The 24191-nt window shown below is 37.1% G+C and overlaps 1 protein-coding gene across 1 annotated transcript in view; it reads right to left on the bottom strand.

Annotated features, from left to right (window-relative positions):
* Positions 1-23087, bottom strand: part of LOC121415389 (solute carrier organic anion transporter family member 4A1-like) — a 74709-nt gene extending 51622 nt beyond the window's left edge. The window contains exons 1-2 of the mRNA XM_041608590.1: positions 22749-23087; positions 8364-8634 (exon numbers count right to left, since the gene is read on the bottom strand). Of these exons, the coding sequence (XP_041464524.1) occupies positions 8364-8634; positions 22749-22750 (273 nt within the window). The 5' untranslated portion in view covers positions 22751-23087. The remainder of the gene's footprint in view (positions 1-8363; positions 8635-22748) is intronic.
* Positions 23088-24191: the final 1104 nt, after the last annotated feature.

The raw sequence follows: 24191 nt of genomic DNA, 5'->3' as shown, positions 1-24191 counted from the left end.
TCTTTGAATTGCTTTTAAGTACAAATTTCTTCATATGGCCCCTGCATACATGCGAATAGAAAATATAAAGATTATTAAAGGTCATCCCAATAAAAGTTGATTTGAATATACGGAGGAAAATCAAACAAAAATAGCGCTGAAAAATTTAGCACAATCGGATAAGAAAATAAGAGCATTTCAAAGCCACGTGGTCTAAGGCGCCCGACTACACGATGAATGTCCGGGATTGATTCCCTGCATGGCATTCATTATCTACATTGCTCTTTTATCTTGCATCAACTAAATGAAAATGATTCATGTATTATTGATACGAACGTGTGTACATGTTAAAAAAAAGAGTCGCTTAATTACGAGCACATCCTGGTTGGTATGGAAATGATGGCATCGATGATGTCACCCACTCACTAATTCTTTTGTATAACATTTTATGATATAATATTCGAATTGAACAATGAAACAAACTTTGATTTCACCCGTAACATATGGAATACATGTGATCCAATAATGGGTCTCCTTATATTGTCACGTCTGCACAATAGGAAATGGTGTTATACAACAAAATAAGAAACTGTTTTGGAAAATTTAAAAAGAAAAATACAAATCTTTGTAGTCGATCGCGACTATATATTTCAGAGTTTTGTTTCATGTTTGAAAATGTTTTCTAAATATTTATCTAACATAGGCTTTGACATATACATTCTTTCAAAAGAGAGTGTTTTTTTAGAAATGAGTACCTTATCGAAAATATTTTTTTTTAGTTTAACCCCTAATGTATTTGAGTACATTGACAGTATGTTGGGCCTAATGCAAAGCAGATCTGGAGCCCTATCACCATGATCATGTATCCCTGAATTCACAGTGTTTAATGACAACCCCCAACAACAAAACCACAAAAGATAAAACAAACATAGAACAAGAGATGTATGTTATTGAAGGTTGGGCGAAAATGCATCACAAGTGGTAAATTCTAAAACTTCTTATCGTAAAAAAATGCCGGTCTCTCAGATGCTCCATCATGTGATTCATGCATCCCTGAATTTATTAAGTAGGTTTTAATAAATTTGGATATAAAACGAGAGAAACGAATTAATGAAGGTGTGGCGATAACCAATTATGAGTCCCAGTTAATCAAAGGACATGTTCACCCCGCAAAAAAAGTTGACTTGAATAAAAAGAGAAAAATCCAAAAAGCATAACGCTAAAAATCTCATCGAAATCGGATGTAAAAAAAGAAATTTAACATTTTAAAGTTTTGCTTAATTTCACAAAACAGTTATATGCACATCCTGGTGGGTATGCAAATGAGGAGACTGATGACGTCATCCACTCACTATTTATTTTTGTATATTATTACACAAAATATGGAATATTCTATTCCATAGAACTATTTTTCTCCTCATTGTCAAGTGAAACGACAATTAATTCCTCCCTGAACATGTGGAATGATCATTGTTTAATACAATATGATTCAATCACGTTGGCCCTAATTGTCAAATCTAAAAAAAAAATTAAATTGTATAATTCAAACAATAAAAAACAAAAGAAATAGTGAGGGACATCATCGACTGTCTCATGTCACTGAATAGTGCATATCACTGTTTTGTAAAGAAAAAGCAAATAACTTTCTTATTTTACATCCGATTATGATAAAAAAAAATTCAGCGTTTGGCTAGTTTGATTTTTCTCTATTAACATTTTTCTGGGGTGGACTTGTCCTTTAACAGCAATGTGTACACTGACTTACGCTGTAGAACATAACGTAGTCGTAAAATCGCTGTCGATTCATGGTAGGACTAGTCAACAATCCATCGAATATGTAAATAATTTCCAAATCTACAATTTATTAACACATGCCTATATGGCCATGCGTTTTAAGTTGGGCCCGCAAATAGGTGGTATCGTTACATTTGCACGACAAGCACAGAAATAATTAATGGTATAAAACTTGAAATTCATGTGCTACATGGGTATATTTGGTATCATATTAAAGGGAATCTTAATATCAATTACTTAAAAGAAAAGGAAATACTTGAGATTACTTCGTTTACTAGTAATTAGCAATTATGTAACATCAATCGGCCATTTTTGCATGGTGGTAGACGAGGGGAGCATGCTGGGGTCTAAGTTTTAAGATTAATGTTTCGCTTAATTTGTATTTTTAAGAGAACTGGGTGAGGGGTAAAGACATTGCTCTAAGCCCAAGCATTTATACTGGGTTTAGTTTTGAAGATTGGTCTTAGCTGTGATTTTTTTTTCAATATTTGTTTATCTTTTAAATAACCGGGTCTTGAAGAAAGACTAAGCATAATACTCGTCTTATTCCACAGGAATAAGAATATGACAAAGTCTTATGTTTTTAAGATTGTATAAATCATTTTTAAATGACTGGGTCTGGAATAAAGACAACGCTCAAAACATGTGCTTTTCTACGTGCATGGTCTTAATTTGGAGGATTGTTGGTTCTTAGATTCGTTGTTGGGGGTTGGGTTTTATTGATTTTTTAATCTTGAAATAATTGTGTCTGGAGGAAAGTCGATCTTCGACAATTGGTCTTCGTGTTATTCCACAGTAATCAGATTACTGGGTCTTCGTTTTAGAATATTTGTAAAAACTATTTCATTTTTTTTCAAATAACGTCTGGAGGAAGAATGTTTGCTTTACCCATTATTGCATGTTTTGTTGGGGTCTTAGTATTACTAAAAAAAACTGGGTGTGGGGTAAAGTCATATTTCTTTATTGGGTGTAACTTTTGAAGATTGGTCTTAGATTTGAAGTTTTGTAAATTCATTTTTTTAAATAGCCGGGTCTGGAGAAAAGAGTACGTTTTAAAACTCGCGTTATTCCACAAGAATAAGAATATGATAGGGTCTTATGTTAGAAGATTTTTTGCGTATTTGTTTTAATGATTAGGTCTGGACTAAAGACAACGCTCTTAACTTCTTTCTAAAACATTTCCTAGGTTGAAGGATTGTTGGTCTTAGATTGTGATTTTTTTTTTATTATTACTATTAGCGTAATTTTGAAAAATAAAACTGGGTCGGGCTGAAAGACTACGCTACATGTATATGTCCATGTTATCCAGCATCGATAAGATTATGGGGTCTTTATACTGTTTTGAAAATGTAGATGTAATTCTTGATTTTGAATAACTGGGTTTGGAGGAAAGACTATGCTATATTTTCATGGAATTCAACATTACCAAGAGTGGAGGATCTTTTTTTTCAATCATTTCTTATTTTGAAATAATCTGGCCTGGATGAATGTCTACACTTTATTTTCATGTTATTCAACATCAATAGATCGTGTGGTCTTTTTTAAAAGATTTGATGAATGTTTTAAATGACCCGGAGAAATGTCTTTGCGCTATATGAATGCATTAATATAGGGTTTAGTTTTTAGTTTTAAGTAACCGGGTCGAGAGAAAAGACTTTGCATTTTTGTGCTACATGAACGCTTACTATAGCAGGGGCGGATCCAGCTTTCGCCAATAGGGGGGGCCGAAAAATATTTTGATCAAAATTTTTCTCGATTGGCCGCTACAATCTGGCTTTTTTGTTGGTTTTTCACGGGGTAATCCTAACTAAAGACTGAAGTTTTAAGTATATGTTAGTTTTTATTGCTATAAACAATATTAGGTATCTCATGTGGTCTTAATATATAATGCGAGCGCGAAGCGCGAGCTAAAAATCTTTGATATTTTATGTCCTTATAGAATTGAAGATTCAGAGCAGTCTTTATAATCATGAACAAAATAATGCGAGCGCGAAGCGCGAGCCGAAATTTTATCATATAGTAACGTGAAAAGTGACTCAATTAGGACTGTTTTTAGTGATTATTGAAGAGGATACAAGTATCACCAAATAAATAATGAGAGTGCGAAGCGCGTGCTCAAAATTTCTGACATTCCGACCTGAAAAAAATGAACAGTCTAAGCGCGTTTTTATTTAAATAAACAAGCTGTGCGTCTCAAACAATTAAATGCGAGCGCGAAGCATGAGCTTAATTTTTTTGATATACTGACATGATAAAGGAGCATTTTGACAAATTTTGGTAAGAATTTCCAAAGAGCATAGGTATCTCACAAATTATACAGTGCGAGCGCGCAGCGCGAGCCGAACTTTTGATACACATTAACAATTTGTGTAAATCAAACAAAATAACAAATGCTTGATGTGCTAGAGAATTGTGTGCAAATTGATAGCAGAACTGGATATATTGTATATATACTGGCTATATATTAGTGTCATTTAACCCTCTTGAATGGGATTCATTACACAGGCAATGCGAGCGCGAAGCGCGAGCGAAAAATTTTATATAAAGTCTATTTTCCAATTCTTCCCCTCACTTTTTTTTTTCCTTTCGGGGTCGGGCCGGTCGTTGCGAGGCTGTAAATTACACATCATGGGTAAAATACCTCTTTCTTACTTTTCTTTAGACCTGTTTTTCGTAGTTTCTATCAAGGTAAAGAGAAAATCTTTTCTGCAGGTTGTCAAAAAATAGGGGGGGGGCCGGGGCCGGCTCGGCCCCCTCCTGGATCCGCGCCTGTATAGGGTTTAGTTTTTAGTTTTAAGTAACCAGGTCAAGATTACGCTTCATTCTCAAATTACTCTTAGCGCATATATTCACAATAATACACCAAATAAGTTGAAACAACTACAGACATTAATTCCACCAGTCTTCATTAACTGGGTCTGGAGAAAAGACTAAGCTCGATTCTCAATTTTATTCCACTGGAATATCATTATCGTATCTTAGTTTGGACTTATATTATAATTTTGGAAATACCCGGGTCTGAAAAAAGAAGGGACATATCGAATAATTTGTTTAACAACTAGGTCTGGAAAAAAGACTTTGGACTTATATTTCAATTTTTGAATTAACCAGGTCTGGAAAAAAGACTACGCTTCATTCTCAATTTACTCTTAGCGCATGTATTCACAATATAAATACACCAAATAAGTTGAAACAACTACAGACATTAATTCCACCAGTCTTCATAAACTGGGTCTGGAGAAAATACTAAGCTCGATTCTCATTTTTATTCCACTGGAATATCATTATTGTATCTTAGTTTGGACTTATATTTCAATATATTGATTAACCGGGTCTGGAAAAAAGACTTTGCACTTTTGTGCTATATGAACGCATTACTATAGGGTTTAGTTTTTAGTTTTAAGTAACCGGGTCTGGAGAAAAGACTACACTTGATTCTCAATTTACTCTTAGCGCATATATCCACAATATAAGCCGTGTAAGTTGAAAGAACAACAAAGACAGTAATTCCACCAGTCTTAATAAACTGGGTCTGGAGAAAAGACTATCATCCATTCTCATTTTTATTCCACTGGAATATCGCTCTCGATTTACTCTTATCGCATATATTCACAATATAAGCCATATAAGTTGAAACAACAACAAAGACAGTAATTCCACCAGTCTTAATTAATTGGGTCTGGAGAAAAGACTAAGCTCGATTCTCATTTTTATTCCATTGGAATATCGTTATCGTATCTTAGTTTAGACTTATATTGTAATTTTTTAATTAACCGGCTCTGGAAAAAAGACTGCACTTTTGTGCTATGGCGCAAATATTCACTACTGAATGACACGCGCCGTATAAGCTAAAACAACAACAACAACATGAAGACATTAGGGTTTTAGTTATTAGTTTTAAGTAACCAGGTCTGGAGAAAAGACTACGTTTGATTCTCGATTTACTCTTATCGCATATATTCACAATATAAGCCATATAAGTTGAAACAACAACAAAGACATTAATTATACCGGTCTCAATTAACTGGGTCTGGAGAAAAGACTATGCTTGATTCTCATTTTTATTCCACTGGAATATCATTATTGTATCTTAGTTTGGACATATATTATAATGTTTAAAATAACCGGGTCTGGAAAGACTTTGGATTTATATCACAATTTTTTTAAACAACCGGGTCTGGAAAAAAGACTTTGGACTTATATAATAATTTTTTTAAACAACCGGGTCTGGAAAAAAGACTTCAGACTTATATAATAGTTTTTGAAACAACCTGGTTTAAAAAAAAGACTTTGGACTTATCTCCAACAAAGACTTTGCACTTTGTGCTATATGAACGCATTACTATAGGATTTTAGTTTAGATGGATTCGACAAAAATTCCTTCAAATTTATTACATTTGTGGGTAAAGTCATTATTACATTTGTGGGCGATCAAAAAATTTTACATTTGTGGGTAAAGTGCATTATTACATTTGTGGGCGAAATTATTACATTTGTGGGTAAAGTGTTATTACATTTGTGGGTAAAGTGTTATTACATTTGTGGGCGAAATTATTACATTTGTGGGTAAAGTGTTATTACATTTGTGGGTAAAGTGTTATTACATTTGTGGGCGTTATTACATTTGTGGGTGCAACAGGGATAAAGATAGATTGCGGGGGGGGGGGCGACCAAAAATGACTTCATTTTGTTCTCATTTGAATGAACGGGCTGTTGAATAAGCTCTTATTCTTTCTTCCCTTATTTTCACTTGCACGGAAAAAAATATACAACGCTGTTTACTATATGAACCTTACAGTAATTGTTTAAACAGTTTTAAAAAGTGTTTAAATCAACAAAGTTTAATTTTCAATATCTAATCTTCAATAAATTAAACATGATTGTTTAAACAGTTAAACAAATACTGTAAGGTTCATATAGTAAACAGCGTTGTATAAAATCTTAAACAGCGTTTTAACTGTGTGGAAAAATCATAGGGGGATCCACCCCATACCCCCCCCCCTCCTGTGGTTAGGGGTGGTTAAAGATTACGACAGGGATGGTGATGGTGGTGTTGATAATGGCACTGGTGACGACAGCGTGGTGGCGATGATCACGACGACAGTGATAGAGAATGACGGTGAGATGGATGGTGACAATGATACTCACGATTATTACGATGACGATAATCCTCGTGATTCTTGTTCTTATGATATTGATGAGCCAAATAAAATTTTGAGAGTGCCATACATGATTATGTTGGCAAAATCAAAGTTGCGAGCGAGCAAAGTTAGCGAGCAAGAATTTTTACCTTTCTACTACAAAAATATGATTGTGTGATAGATTTTGGTATAATATTCAGAAAAAATACATTTCACCCCTTTCCTTTCCGTCTCTTTTTATTTCTTTCGCCTTTTTCTTGATCGTGAAGTCTTTTTGGGGTCCATGACCCCAGCCCACCCCCCCCCCCCATCAGTGATGGTTACCACACTAATTATGGTGATTACAAAGATGCGGTTGACGCTAGAAGGAAACAAATAACTGACCGCACTATCTTGTGATACATGTATTGTATTCAATATAAAAATTGGGGGGAAAAAGAAACCCAAACGATTCGGTTCTAAACAAGAACTACTCTCCCATAAAATTCAAGTGCCAATTGTACATTTTTGCAATTAAGAGCTAATTCTCCCAAACAAAGTCTGTGTCTACACAAAGTAGAATCAGCTCTGTGTTAATTGTCTCCTGTGTTATAAGTTGCTGGTCTTCAAATATACCTTTTGAGATAACTAGTAGTGATAAAGAAGATAAAATGGCCTCTAATTTTATTTGTCTATAGAAACTAATTTTATTTCTTGCAAGGAAAGGTACCTATTTTGCAACTTTGTGACATAACTATTGCGATATGAATGCATTGGGTATTGAATTTTTGTGTTATGATTCAAGTGGGCCTATATTACAAGACTACACTGCTGAGAATGGTGCATTATGGGTAATGAACCTGGCCAGATATGAGTAGTTGGGGACTAGCGGTGGGGTTATTCAGACTGCTCGTTCGTAGGTCCACACAATTTTCTTTTTATCTACATGAAAAATGTACTATATTATTAACTATTTTATTGACTACCATCTAGGGGTATTAATGAAACAATAATAAAACAATTCAACAATGGAGATCTTCCTGGTAAATTACCAGTCTACTGCTAACTCGTCCACTCACCACATGGTTTACTTTCATTTAGTCCATTGTCATTCCATCCATCAACATTTCGTCTAATAACCATTTGGTTCATTAACCATTTTGTCCAATCATCACTTCGTCTAATCACCATTTCATCTATGACCATTTCGTCTCATAACCAGTTGGTCTAATATCTATTTCACTTTCATTCATTTTGCAAAATTTAACACTAAGCCCAATTAGACCACATGGTATATGGACTAAATGGCCATTGGTCCGACCAACTGGTTATTAGACGGAATGGCATTAGAGTAAATGAAAGTAGACCATGTGGTGAGTGGACGAACTGATAGTAGACCAAATGATAGTAGACGAGTTGGCAGTTGGACGAATTGGCATAAGACGAACTGGAAATAAACATCCTCCTTACCTCGATTCCTACCGCTGCAGTCAGGGTAACCAACAGCCATGGTGCTGTATTAAACGACTGAAGCCACTGCGGTCGCCATCCAAAAAGTCCGCAGCGGTACTCCTCGATCACGTCCTCATCCTCAACAGCCATCGCGTCGGACTTCGCCGACGGTTTAACGGCCATCTTCACCGCGGTCGTCGACGTCGGTTCGCCCTTTATGAACTGGATGACGCCGACGGTAGGTTTCGCTGATGCGGTGTTAACGTCAACACCGGCTGGATCCCTTACCCTGTAAATGTGATAAGTTTGATCGTAAGAATTAGAACGAACATAACAAAGCAGAGAAGGTTTGTGTAGAGTTGCCCCGATCCCCCGCCCCGTGTTTTATTGTATTCTGGAAAACACGTTCCATTGTTGACCTTCAGGAAAACGGTTATTTTTAGGGGGTTGGTATAAACGGTTATAGGCGAGATAAATGTCGAACATTTTTTTAACTTCCAATATACATTTCAATATTTAACAATTTTATTACACCCAGTAGTTTAAAAGATGGAATCGAATTGATAAACATTGTGATGCGTATCGAGAGTTCACATTTTTAACCATTCATGAAGGATCCGAAATCTACAGCGTTATGGTGTTCATAAATCATAAATCCACTTTCTTCTCTTAATCAGGCTAATAGTAGGCCTATACATGCCTCTAAGGAAGTAATAGACTAGTAAATACAGTTTCCGAAGTTTGCACCTGTATTTTTTAGTCATATTTAAAATATGAAAACTATTGCTGAAGCGTAGCGATGTGGAATTCCCATCATCGAGATCAGATGAACCAGATATTTCAAAGTTTGCATCGGTTCATAAAAGTAAGAGAAAGGAGAGTGTGAGGTACGTTGCCGAAGAGTCATGGCCTTCCCGATTTAATAATATCACAATGAAAATATTAAATGATATGACTTAACATTACAAAAGTTTCGTATGTTTACAATGTACTATCCATCTTTTACAATATAAACACAGCCATCCGTATTCATGTAATATGATCTTTATGATTAAAATACAAAATTCATCTTATTTCGTATCCTTGAAGAGGAGGATTCAGCAAAATTTCGAATTTATATACCAGTATATCAGCACCCTCGAATTGACGAGAAACCATCAAAAAATATTGTATATATAAAAATACAAGGTTATGCCTCTTCTATCCTGGACTAAATCCAGTTTCAGAAAAACTAAGAGGTTTTACAGGATAGCTTTTAGACTTACTCGACACTCCGTTTTATTGACGATCAGCCATGTATTAAATCTTTTGTTAACTGTGCAAAAGCTTCGGTGGAAAACCGGTGAAAACACGTCTGTTTCATGAAATTATGGAAATAAAAGTATTGTTTCGAAGAAACATAACTCTGTTATTTCTTGACCATTTTCTGCGATTTAGCTATCAAATTAAAGAGCAGATAACTTTTTAGGCATGTGATTTTCTTTTTGAAATTTTGATACCCCTCACCAAATAACTTTTTGGCTTTTTGCTACCCTTCAAATTGTTTTTACTCACTCAATCTTGTATTTTTTACCAGCTAAAAGAAGACATTCTAAACTTTACAATGATAGGTCATATGTCTATTCTATTTGTGATTAAGTTATGATAAATCATCGATAAACCTTGATTTCGTTTTTTGTGAGACGCACTGTATACATGTATAAATATTCACAATGAAAACTTCTCATAACTGTAGCTTTAGTTAAAACTTTAAACTATGAATAATTCTATTCATCTTACACCTGTCTAAAATACTCTTACTTACTTAGTTTATTTTGCACTACTTTTAAAAGATACCCTCTTGCTCGACATTCTGCAGGATATGCTAGTCAGATTTCTTCGTCCTGGGTTGAGAGCCAATGCCATAAAGCCCATAATACAAACCAAATGTTTCCTAGGTAATTGGTTATATACCAGCATGGCGTTTACCAGCAAAACGCTGTCCTGCCGAATTCCTACAGGAGTTACTATAAACAGAAACAACAATTCTTTGGGCACAATTGCCTCTGTTTAAGTGTGTCATCTTTGAACCAGTGTTCTCTTCTGGTAGTTTTTTTTGTGATAATTGAGAAAATGTTCTCTGATCACCTTTGTACCAGCCAAATTAGTGTCGCCACATTGTGACGTTGTGCCATCTAATTATTCATAGACCTTGAACCTTCAAGAGGTTACCTGGAGAGGGTTGTGCTGTGTCAGGTGCTGGCAGAGCTTCAGGCGATATGGTGTGGTGGTATCCTGTGGTGTTCTTGGTGCACTATATACAGTGTGCTAGGTGCAGAGTGCGGGTGTGTCCCCGGAAGCTAGCTACAGAGGTTGAAGATACAGCAGCGTTTGGGAAAGTATTCCAAATACGGATGGCTCTTTGGAACATACTGTACATGTAGATGTTCACTCTACAAAAAGGCTGGGTGTACTTGAGCTGATGTCCAGTGTGTTGTGAACGTTGTGGACGAGAATTGCTGCTTGGTTTAACCTGATGTGACATCTTGATGTAATTTGTGATGCATTTTGTAGAACGTCTCACATTGGCTTTGAAGGCGTCTGTGTATCCCAGTGAAGAGTTGACAACATCGATGTTACACAAAGCAGTTCAATGCACAACTCAGCGATATGCAAATGAGAAAGTCGATGATGTCCATCACTCACCATTTCTTTTGTTTTTTTATTGTTTGAATATACAATATTTCGAGTTTTACAGATTTGACAATAAGGACCAACTTAACTTAACCGTAGACTTTAAAATAATGGTAATTCCACATGTTCAGTGAGAAATAAAACTTTATTTCACTTGACAAGGAGGACAAAATGAGAATATTTCATATAATGAAATACAAAAGAAATAGTGAGTGGGCGACGTCATCAGTCTGCCAATTAGCATACCGACCAGGATGTGCATATAACTGTTTTGTGAAATTAAGCGAAACTTAAAATGTCATTACTTTCTTATTTTACATCCGATTTTGATGAAACTTTCAGTGTTTTTCTTGTTGGATTTTCTCCTTTTTTTTCAAACCAACTTTTTGTTGGGGTGGACGAGTCCTTTAACAACATGAAACTCAACCCGAGTAAATGTGCTGTCATGCACATAAGATTCATGAGAACAAGTCCACCAAATCCCAATGTTGAACTCGAAGGACAGAAAGTATCTGAAGTCCAGTTCATGAAACTACTTGGGGTTTGCATTCAGAATTATTTGAAATGGAAATATCATTTCAATGAGATCACCAAGCGCGCAAGCATGAGGCTTCATAATATGTTACGTATCCTCGAGGGATTCAAACTGCCCCTTGATGATTTGAAGGCAATTTATTCCTCCTATATTCGTCCAGCATTAGAGTACTGTGCACCAGTTTGGCACTCTGGATTTGACGCATCACTGACAGAGAAAACAAATTGGGAGGATACAAAAAACGCGCATTCCGCCCCATGCTTATTGGGCCTGATTACCAAGATTATGACCATGCACAAAAAGTGCTCGACCTATCTACTCATGACAATCGGAGGGAAGGACTATATATAAAGCTTTACAGCTATAAATAAGCTTTCGAGCTTTCGTGGGTCATCCTGTGCAAGCATGTTGTTTTAATGCTACTGTAATAATAATAATAATCCGCTTTTATATAGCGCTTAATCCATCGGAACGACGTTTCTAAGCGCTTTACAGATATATCATTACCCCGGTCATCGGATTCAATCAGTCATTCCCGCACACAATGTGTGCACATCCTCCACTCCCTGGGGAGTATTCCAGTCAGTCGCCTGTATAGATATTATGGTGACTTGCCAAATAAAATCAATCAATCAATCAATCATGAGACTAGCAAAGGGCATGAGTCTTCATTCCGCCCACTTTTACGACTGGCTACCTCCAGCACGTGAGGCGGTCCACAAACGTTTACTACTGAAAGGTCAAGTCCACCCCCAAAAAATGATCATTTGAATAAATAGAGAACATTCCAACGAGCAAAACGCAAAAAAAATTATCAAACTCGGATGTAAAATATAAGAAAGTTTTGATATTTTAAACAGTTTCGCTTATTTTCCACAAAACAGTTACATGCACATCTCAGTGACATGCAAATGAGACAGTCGATGATGTCCATCACTCACTTTTTCTTTTGTTTTTTATTGTTTGAATTATACAATATTTCATTTTTTACAGATTTGACAATAAGGACCAACTTGACTGAATCATATAGTATTAAAACAATGCTAATTCCACATGTTCACGGATGAATCAATCATTGTTGCACTTGACAATGAGGAGAAAATTAGAATATTTCATATTTCATATAATGAAATACACAAAAAATAGTGAGTGGATGACGTCAACAGTATCCTCATGAAATTAAGCAAAACTTTAAAATGTCATAACTTTCTTATTTTACATCCGATTTTGATGAAATTTTCAACGTTATGCTTGTTGAATTTTTTTCTATTTATTCAAATAAACATTTTTCTGGGGTGGACTTGTCCTTTAACAGCAATGTGTACACTGACGTACGCTGAAGAACATAACGTCGTCGTCAGTGGCGTAACTACGGGGGGGGCATGGGGACACGTGCCCCCCCCCCAATCGGCTGGCAAAAAAAAAACGGGGAAAAAGAGAAAAAGAGGGAGAAAGTGAAAGAAACATAGTGGGAAGGAAGAAATTATTGTTAATTATGTTATATTATATCATAATTATGTTATGTTATATTACATAAAAATAAAAAATATATATATAACTTTATGAAACATAATTTGCTCAGGGTCTATGTCTTCATTGTTCCTAATACTCGCATTGTCTGTTTAACGAGATATATAATCCTGTTGTACTAAAACCTCCCGTTTTCAAGTCAATATACACCAAATATATCTCCTCGCACTTTATTGTTTTATGTAGTGACATATCATTTTAAGGTCTTAATATAAAACATGTCCCGTCCGTGCTTACGTTCGCATTAGTGGATTAGTGAGATAATATGTCTGCTCTTCATGATTTCCTAAAATCAGTCCTTAAAATGTCAATTTTTAAATCTGAATATCAAATCATCATTTGGTTAGTGGTCTACGTGAGTTCCTACAAACAAGCCTTAGAATGTCCCTCTTCAGTTGTGAATTTCCAAAATTTTCAGCTCGCGCTCGCAATATTTGACTAGTGAGATGCGTATGATAATCATGACTACAATGATTACAAAAAGTATGTCTTTAGGTGTAATTCTAACAAAATCAGCATGCGCTTGGCACTCGCATTAGATAACTATGGTGAGATATGTGTACTCTTAATGGATTCTTTTAAAAATTGTCCTTAAAATATCCATATTTGGGGTCAATATATACAAAAATTTCAGCTCGCGCTTCGCGCTCGCTTCATTTGGTTAATGAAATACGTAGGGTCGTCGTGAATTCCTACAAAAAAAGCCTTAAAATGTCCCTCTTCAGGTCTGAATTTCCTAAATTTTTAGCTCGCACTTCGCGCTCGCAATATTTGATTAGTGAGATGCGCATTTTATTCATGATTACAATGACAATTGCTTTATGTGTTTGGATGCATATAATTTTAACAAAATCAGCAAGCGCTTGGCACTCGCATTAAAATACTGTGGTGAGATATGTATACTCTTAATAGATTCCTTAAAATGTCTGATTGGGAACAATATATACAAAAATTTCAGCTCGCGCTTCGCGCTCGCATTGTTTGTTTAACGAAACAGGTACATATCATGATTACAAAAATTTGCTTATAATTTCCCCTTTTAGGTCTGAATATAAAAAATTTCAGCTCGCGCTTCGCGCTCGCATTATGTGATCAGTGACATATCCGTTTAATGACACTGTCCTTAAAATATCTCTATTAGGTCAGCATAATTAGCAACTGAGCGCGCTTCGCGCGCTCACTTGGTGACTCAAAATTTTTGCTGGTGCCCCCCAATGCCGTGGGGGTCCACCCGCCAGTCATAAGGACCACTGGTCATAATACCCGCTAGTTATAAGGACCGCTAGTCATAATAGTCATAAGGGTCGCTATTCATAAGGGGCTTTGTTCATAGAGGTCGCAAGTCATAATCAACGATGGGGTTCGCCATTCATAATCAAACAAGAGGGTCGCTAGTCATAATAAAGGAAGAGGGTCGCCAGTCATAAGGAGGAAAAGGGTTCGTTGATCATAAGGGTCGCCATTCATAATAGTGGATGAGGGTCGCCAGTCATAATAGTAGAAGGGGTTCGCCAGTCATAATGGTAGATGAGGGTCGCTATTCATAATAGTAGAAAGGGTTCGCCAATCATAATAATGGATGAGGGTCGCCAGTCATAATAGTAGAAGGGGTTCGCCAGTCATAATGGTAGATGAGGGTCGTTAGTCATAATAGTAGATGGGGTCCGCCAGTCATAATAATGGATGAGGGTCGCCAGTCATAATATTAGAAGGGGTTCGCCAGTCATAATGGCAGATGAGGGTCGCTAGTTATAATAGTAGATGGGGTTCGCCAGTCATAATAATAGATGAGGGTCGCCAGTCATAATGTTAGAAGGGGTTCGCCAGTCATAATGGCAGATGAGGGTCGCTAGTCATAACAGTAGATGGGGTTCGCCAGTCATAATAATAGATGAGGGTCGCCAGTCATAATATTAGAAGGGGTTCGCCAGTCATAATGGCAGATGAGGGTCGCTAGTCATAATAGTAGATGGGGTTCGCCAGTCATAATGGTAGATGAGGGTCGCTATTCATAATAGTAGAAAGGGCTCGCCAGTCATAATAATGGATGAGGGTCGCCAGTCATAATAGTAGAAGGGGTTCGCCAGTCATAATGGTAGATGAGGGTCGTTAGTCATAATAGTAGATGGGGTTCGCCAGTCATAATAATGGATGAGGGTCGCCAGTCATAATAGTAGAAGGGGTTCGCCAGTCATAATGGTAGATGAGGGTCGTTAGTCATAATAGTAGATGGGGTCCGCCAGTCACAATAATGGATGAGGGTCGCCAGTCATAATATTAGAAGGGGTTCGCCAGTCATAATGGCAGATGAGGGTCGCTAGTTATAATAGTAGATGGGGTTCGCCAGTCATAATAATAGATGAGGGTCGCCAGTCATAATATTAGAAGGGGTTCGCCAGTCATAATGGCAGATGAGGGTCGCCAGTCATAATATTAGATGGGGTTCGCCAGTCATAATAATAGATGAGGGTCGCCAGTCATAATAGTAGAAGGGGTTCGCCAGTCATAATAGTGGATGAGGGTCGCTAGTCATAATAGTAGATGGGGTTCGCCAGTCATAATAGTGGATGAGGGTCGCCAGTCATAATATTAAAAGGGGTTCGCCAGTCATAATGGTAGAAGAGGGTCGCTAGTCATAATAGTAGATGGGGTTCGCCAGTCATAATGGTAGATAAGGGTCGCTATTCATAATAGTAGAAACGGTTCGCTAGTCATAATAATGTTTTTTAGTTCCACCATCATTGTCGGTAAATGTCAATTTAACTGTAAACTTTCATCGGTAAATTGTGATTTTTACGCAATGCGACTTTTAGAGCTCTCTGAGCATGGAGTGGGCTGACCAGGGACAGGAAATGGGTAGAGAACAACTTTTAGGTAATATAATTGAAACAATAAAAAATTCGCTCGCGCTACGCGCTCTCATCAATTTTTTTAGTTGGGTAGTACTGGGTACCTAAGATAAATGTCAAGTTTTCAGGTTGAAATATCGAAAATTTTCAGACCGCACTTCGCGCTCGCGTCAATTGATTGATTAGAAACCAATTTGTTCATGGTTACTAAAACTGCTTAGAATATCCAGTTCTTAAGTCGGAATATCAAAAGTTTTAGCTCGCGCTTTGCGCCCGCACGACTGACCCATCTTATAAAACTGCTTAGAATGGATAGTGTCCAGTTAGGAATATCAAATTTTTTAGCTCGCGCTTCGCGCTCGCATAATTCATTAAGGAATATACCCAGGCTATTCATAGTTAAAGGCACAAATGTAACGTTTTAGGTCTAAATTTTTAGAAAATTTCAGCTCGCGCTTCGCGCTCGCATCAATTTATCATTCAGTTAGAAACCAATTTGTTCATAGTTACTAAAAGTGCTTAGAACATCCAATTCTTGAGTTGGAATATCAAAAGTTTTAGCTCGCGATCTGCGACCGCACGACTCTTTAGATACCCATCTTCAGTGGCGTAGACAGGTCCTTAGACCTGGGGGATGATCCCTATTTATATATACATATATATATTATACATATATATATATATATATATATATATATATATAATGTATATATATATATATATATATAATATATATATATATATATATATATATATATATATATATAATTAATATATAAATATAAAGAATGAAGGAGATAACGTACTCGATAAAAACAAAATATCATGGGCCAAAGCAGACGAGTTAAAGATAACATCCCCACTTGGTGTTCTTTGTTCGTCCTCCAACTGTGACGTTGGTGGCCGGTCTTCATCAGTTTCTTGACAACTTTTGAAGAAGGTCGTAATTTTTGACGTTTTCAAACGCTTTGCTTGCGACATGCTTGGACAATTTCACGTCATTACATTGACCGAAATTCACAAGGTTAAATTGAATCTTGTCTAGAAATTAGTCAAATTTCTATCGCGTAAATGCGCGAGATGATTATGATTTTTTGTCAAAGGTCCGACAATGAACACGCTGAGGGTCGAGTTAGGCTTGTTCTGTGATCTTAGACCATTAATCAATCGTATCCATGGATTGATTCAATCTGCCTTCGTGAATTAAGGCATGTCTATATATCAGTATATTGGATGATTCTACCTTCTTTGAAAAGCGCAAAGTACTCTGAAAAAATTAGTGAAATAGCTCACTCTTTAAGGAGTGAATATATGAAAGAGTGAATATTGAGTGAAAAAAACCTCGGATATCACTGAGGCCATCCAAAATTTGCACTTTCATTCCAAAATCATTCATTTACTAATTCGCTCCTTAGAGACTGAAATTTTTCACCTTTCCTTTGCAAAGTAGGGGTTGAGGACATGGCCAGCAGGTAAAAAGGTCAGTGTATGTGTATAGGTAATTTCTTATTAATTCGTTTGAACAGTGTTAATGTGTTATGAAAGCAATTGCTCTGAAAGGGAGTGATTAAGCGACACTTTCTTAAATCTGTAATGAAATATTTTGAACTTATCTCCTTTGCAAATACATAATTATTATAAGGAAATGTACTTGGTGAAACTCTGAATAACGATCCTTAAATGTATATGACGACGCAAGACAGTTGTTATTACTTAAAACTTGCAAGTTGTAAATGCATATAAGATGATTGACTCTGAATAAATGTCCATTTTTGATCATGTTTGTCATTGCTGTACGTTATGATTATTACTGCTATTATTATTGATTGATTTTAACTAGCATTCATTGCTTTATTACTGTATAGTTTTGCGTCTTCCCCCACCTAAAATTCTGGGGGGATGCATCCCCCCGCTATCTACGCCCCTGCCCATCTTGTAAAACTGTTTAGAATGTCTAGTGTCCAGTTAGGAATATCACATTTTTTATTAATGCATTAAGGAAGATACCCATCCTATTCATAGTTAAGTGCATAAAAATGTTTCGTTTTAGGTCTCAATTTTTAGAAAAATTTCAGCTCGCGCTTTGCGTTCGCAACAGTTTTATTTTTATATAATTTTAGCGTAAATTGTTAGGCACATGCAATTGAAAGTAGAGACTTTTGGGGGTGGGACTGTCAAATGTTTTTTAACAAAATGTCCCCCTTGAAAATCCTGGATCTGCCCCCTGCGTTGGATATAGATGAGTACTCTTCGTCGGACGTCAGTAATCGTTACTGATATCTGTCGGGTAAAGGCCAAACTATATCCCTGCTTACACATTTCTTTGGTTATTACCGTCCCCCTTTCTATCCTATGTACCTGATCCCTTCATCCGCCTATCTACATTTTCCAATTTCAATGCCCTCAAACTTCTGACATTCCTGCCAGTGAATGAGTGATTTTCCCCATATTTGATGATAGATCATGTTACTGTGGCATATATTTTCACGTTCATATTTATTTTTTTATGAGTGAATGCAAGCATTTAATTTTGTTTTAACTGTGTACATGGAAATAAAACAAATGCAAATCAATACATGAATACAACTGATTTCAATGTCAAATACCTATTTTATACCTTCTCCAAATGAGCAGAATTGGGAACATAATGTGAACACCTTCAAAGATATAAACATTGCAATAACCACTCGATTAGACATATATCGATCACGATCCAATACATTTCATTTCTGGAATGATATACAAAAAAAATAATAATTTCGACAATAAAGTGCAATCGCCCGATAGCAAATATAAGTAGTAGCAAGATCCCAACTGTTTTATTGGGCACCCCCTGGGTAACCTTTCCCACCTTTAGTGCCACTTCAAGACCTACACATCCAAACTTTTATGGGGGCTGCAAAATGCAGGGTAACGAGGACTACGAGGAGCCCAAATATCCTCGTATTGGTAATTTGATGACCGAATGTACTATTTCTGCAAGTTTCATATCATGTAAAAAGGCTAAATAATAATTGAAAAAAAATGTTTGGTCGCTTCGCTCGCGCGAAAATTAAAAAAACTGTGAAGTTGATTTTGGAGTAATGATTATCAGCCCCCCCCCCCTTGAAAAACTGTGCCTATACCATGTATACGACGTATACGTCCAAGCCTACTACCCTCCCCCCCCCCTTGCTAACTTTAGTCGCTCCCCCCCCCCCCCCTGACGAAATATGCCAGGTACGCCACTGTTTTGAAGTTTTGCTTAATTCACAGATCAGTTATATGCACATCCTGGTGGGTATGCAAATGAGGAGACCGATGACATCATCCACTCACTATTTTGTTTGTATTTTATTATATAAAATAGGGAATATTCTATTTTTCTCCTAATCGTCAAGTGAAACGATTAATACTTCTCTGAGCAAGTGGAATGAACAGCGTGTAATACTATATGATTCAGTCAAGTTGGTCCTTATTGTCACATCTATAAAAAATGAAATATTGTATAATCGAAACAATAAAAAACAAAAGAAATAGTGATTGAGGAACATCATCGACTGTCTCATTTGAGTTGTGCATATCACTATTTTGTGAAAAATAAGCAATAATATAATTATAATCCGCTTTTATATAGCGCTTAATCCCCCGGAACGACGTGTCTAAGCGCTTTACAGCTATATTATTACCCCGGTGATCGGATTCAATCAGCCACTCCCGCACACAATGTGTGCACATCCTCCACTCCCTGGGGAGTATTCCAGTCAGTCGCCTGTGAGGCGCACACAGTACTGGACAAGCTACAATGACTTTCACTGGGTACCCATTTAGCACCTGGGTCGAGAGTGGCAAAGTGTGGATTAACGCCTTGCCAAAGGACGCCAGACCGCGGTAGGATTCGAACACACGACCCTCTGTTTACAAGGCGAGAGTCAGAACCACTACACCACGGCTCCTCCACACAAAACTTCAAAATGTCATAACTTTCTTATTTTACATCTGATTTTGATGAAATTTTCAGCGTTTTGCTCGTTAGATTTTTCTTTATTTATTCAAGTCAACATTTTTCTGGGGTGGACTTGTCATTTAACCTTGGTTAAAACTTCAATGTTGACGACACCCTCGTCGGCGGCGGCGCCTATAGTCTCGCTCTGCTATGCAGGCGAGACAAATATCAGAAAAACAAATGAACGGCACACTTTTTCAGCATAGATTGACATTTACAAAGTAACACTGCAGGGTCTAGTAATTTATAACTGGAAGAAATTAATGTCCCTCACAAAAGAATCATTTTCACGATAAATCTTGATCTGATAATAGAAATGATGACAATAATATTTACATTAATGCCAGGTAATACAATACAATAGTCATCGTAATTGCCCTGAAGATGATAATCGAAACGAAAATATGATTATGATGACAATAACAATTATAATGATTAGTATTAATTAATAATTACTATTCTAATTAAAGGGGAAGTTCACCCTGACAAAAAGTTTATTGTAAACATAGCAGAAAAAATAATGAAAAATATTGCCGAAGGTTTGAGAAAAATTCATCAAATAATAAAGAAGTTATTAGAATTTAAATTATTTGATTTGTGACGTCATATGCGAGCAGCATTCCTACAAAGTGAATGGTAAAAAATAAAGGAAATGTCATTTTCTCAAAAAAATTGAAAATGGATTTCACTGTACCTTTTGTATACCAATAGACAAATTATTTCACACCCAATCATGAATAGAAAACAAACTTAAGTCATCTGGAACCATACAAAATTTGAAATTCATACATTTTATATTACATAACAAATGGGGCAGCTGCTCGTTTATGACGTCACAAATCCAAAACTTTGAACTCTAATAACTTTCTTACTCTTTAACGGATTTCCTCAAACCTTCACCAATATATTTTACTATTTTTTCTGCTATTTTTACAACAAAGTTTTCTTCAGGGTGAACTTCCTCTTTAATAATTAATTATTTTTAGGGTTATAATAATTTAGCAGAAGCAATATGATTTAATTACATCAAGGCAATAATTATGATATTGATGAGAATCGCAAACATCTCAATTGTGATGGTATGAATGATTTATTAGTTTTGTAATTGGCAGTGGAGGGAAGGGAGGGACTGGTAGGTTATGGGTCAACATTTGAAACATACAAGTGGATATTTTTCGTTCAATCTTTTAAATGTTATTTACATCCTCACTTAACGTATAGGTTCGTTTTATCTTAAACAGATAATCTGCTTGAGGGTGGAAAACATACAAGTGAATTATTTTAAGGAGCGAATTAATGATCTTTAAAATACGTTTGTTTTTTTCTTCCCCTAAAGAGTGTGAAATGTCACTTACATCCCATTATAAAAGGGGTGTATTTGAGAAAAATAAAATCAGGAACAGCGATATATAAATCCCAATTATATGAAGTTCGTACCATTCATGTGTCGTACTCGGACTTCTAATACCAAATATGGGCGATATGATACTGCATTCCAGAAATTTACAACTTCCGCCCAAACCATGACAGGGGCGAGACTGTATTCGAAATACATGGCCTCGTAGCCTAGGAGATCGATAGCTAAGTATATAAAGCAGTGCATGTGCAATAATTATGTGCGGGTGATTTTATTTCTCTTTACTCAGTGCAGTATATACACACCAATCTCAGCTCTTTGGCTGTTCTCAAGACTCGAATTCTGGACTTATCATTCATAATTATGGGGATCATGGTTCAGAACAGATCGTTCTCTCTAGCTGACGTCAACGATATACATACAAGTCAAGTGAAACCGAAAGGACTGGCGTTTATGGATGAAGGTAGAGAAAATTAATGACCTGGGTCCTGTAAGACAAATCTTAATCTGAATAGTTGGGTCAGCAATATGTCGTTGGGAGACACATTCACGCTAACTTAGTGAAGAGAGTATATTGCGCAAAGCACAAAGGTTAGCGATTAATCGTACTCTCGATGTCCACGATTGATTGTACATTGTAGTCAATGAAAGAAATCGTAGAAAAATGTTCTACGATCATTGCTAAGCTTTGTGTTACGACCCGGAAAACAAATCGCTGAATATGATACAATATCACCAAGATTACATACAACATTCTGCTTCCGATACACCAATCAATTTCCTAAACAAAAGAGTAAGGTAGATGGGGTGGGGGTCATATACATCATTCACATTTTACATTATAACCAGCAATGATATTCCCCGGTATATAATCAAAGTAATATTCACCATGCTCTACTCTGACAATACACGTGCAGTAGGCCTAAGTGTGCCATTCGCGTGCATGCCTGAAAATTATCGCATCATATTGCTATGTATATACGCAGTCTGGGAAGGAAAAGGCATTCATAGTGTATTGGAAGGAGCGCAGGGAAATTTCATTAGGGAGAAGGTTATCGATGTCTGCGTGCAATTCTCGTACAGGAACGCTGAATAACCACGTTACAAAATTTTTGTGTGTATGTGCATACATACATCATAACCTCCACTCTGTGCACGCTATGCTGCCTTGTGAATATAAAATCTTCATATTGCAAAATTTGAATAGGCCTATGCTAATACAGCTAAATTCGCCTAAGTAGTGAAAGGCTCTGTTTCATTATTTCATTTCGCAGACATTGCAAATCAAGACTTTTATTGGTATTTTGCTTTGATAGTATAGTCATGCCTCATGAGTCATGGCCAGAAGTGTAGTATGACCATGTCATCGAACAAACCATTTGTATATTGAACATACATAATCAAAATTCATTCACTTTCACATTCAAGATGCAAAAACGTAAAAATATTATTACAAAGACTGTATTCAACTCACATTCTTGCGAGCCGAGATTTTCTGGGCCCTTCGGCCGCCTGTAAGGATCATCTGAGATGAATATAGTGTTGCTGCAGATTGCGTGTGTTGTGTATACTTTCCAGAGGATTTGAGTGCGGGAAAACAAATGTGGTGTGTCGATACTCGCTGCTCTAGCTGTGTCATGTCATGGCACCTTCCTACCGATTCGACCATGGACCTATTACTTGATCTGCCCCCCTCTCGCGCTACACCAGACGTCCAGGGCAGTCGGAGGGCACTATATTCGTACCATACCCGTACCTAAAAGAGGTCGGTTTGATATATGACTTTTTGTTAGTAATAAACCACATTGTTCTTATCTGGGTATAGGGTTTGCAAGGGTTGCGAGCCCGGGGGGGGGGCACTCAGTATATAATGCATAGTGGAAAGGAACTACGAACTGGCTTATTAGCTGCAATTTTGGTGAAAAGCGACCGCAGAGCGCTGTCCTACCCCCCCCCCCCCGGGGGGGGGGCACTCAGTATGTAAGGCATAGTGGGTATGTGCCGCGGAGGGTACCCCCATTTTCACACTCAAATTTCCGTTCCAAGGCATAGCATTTTTGTCTTATTGAGAAAAAAAACAAAGAAAGCCGCTCCAAGGCATAACATTTTGTTCTTATCGAGAAAAAAGAAGAAAGAAACCCGCTCCAAAGCTTCGCATATTTTTCGTTACGCCGTTCCGGTCGCATTGATCTGCTGCAATTTTGGTGAAAAGCGGCCGCCGAGCGCTGTCCGACCATCGTCTCTGCGCTAGCGCACCCGGCGGAGGCCGCGCTAGCTGCATCATGCACGCATGCCCGTTCCATAGGGGTGCATACGCACGTATACTCACACACTGGCGATCCGTTCCAAGGACCCCCGTTTTCACAAAATTGTAGTTCCAAAGCCCGTTCCGAGGACCCTCCTTTTTACAATAAGCCCGCTCCAGGGCCCCCGTTTTTTGTCTCGCCCGCGGCACACCCCTACCACTTTTTTGGTCGAGTGCCCCCCCCCCCCGGGGGTTGCGAGAGGTGCCCGCTGGTCAATATCCCGTATTATCACCCGTATCAGACATCTGAGCTGGTCATTTACAAAACCGTATTGCCCTAAATTTCTGAATATCGGGAAGGGTAGGTATATTGTTTGTATTTTCCTCGGTCTCAATGCGCGTATTTACTTTGCATGTAGAGACGACACAAAATATACCTTTGTATTTTCCCTGGTCTCACATCCGGGCTTTTTAGGATGCGTATAAAGAGCTTCATATACGTCATAATAAAGATAACGCTGGATCCGAGCGCTTGCAAGTACGTCATAATGGTAAAGTGCAGAGCCTTGACCGATATTAACATGACACAGTAGAACTCTATTATTAAAAGAAATATCCCCAGTATCATGATTTTTGCTCTAGATATCTGATTTGGATGATAATAAAAATATT

The sequence above is a fragment of the Lytechinus variegatus genome, chromosome 1 (assembly GCF_018143015.1).
Source record: "Lytechinus variegatus isolate NC3 chromosome 1, Lvar_3.0, whole genome shotgun sequence".
NCBI classification, from domain to species: Eukaryota; Metazoa; Echinodermata; class Echinoidea; order Temnopleuroida; family Toxopneustidae; genus Lytechinus; species Lytechinus variegatus.
The sequence above is the reverse complement of the archived record's forward strand: the minus strand, read 5'-3'. Positions and strand labels throughout refer to the sequence as shown.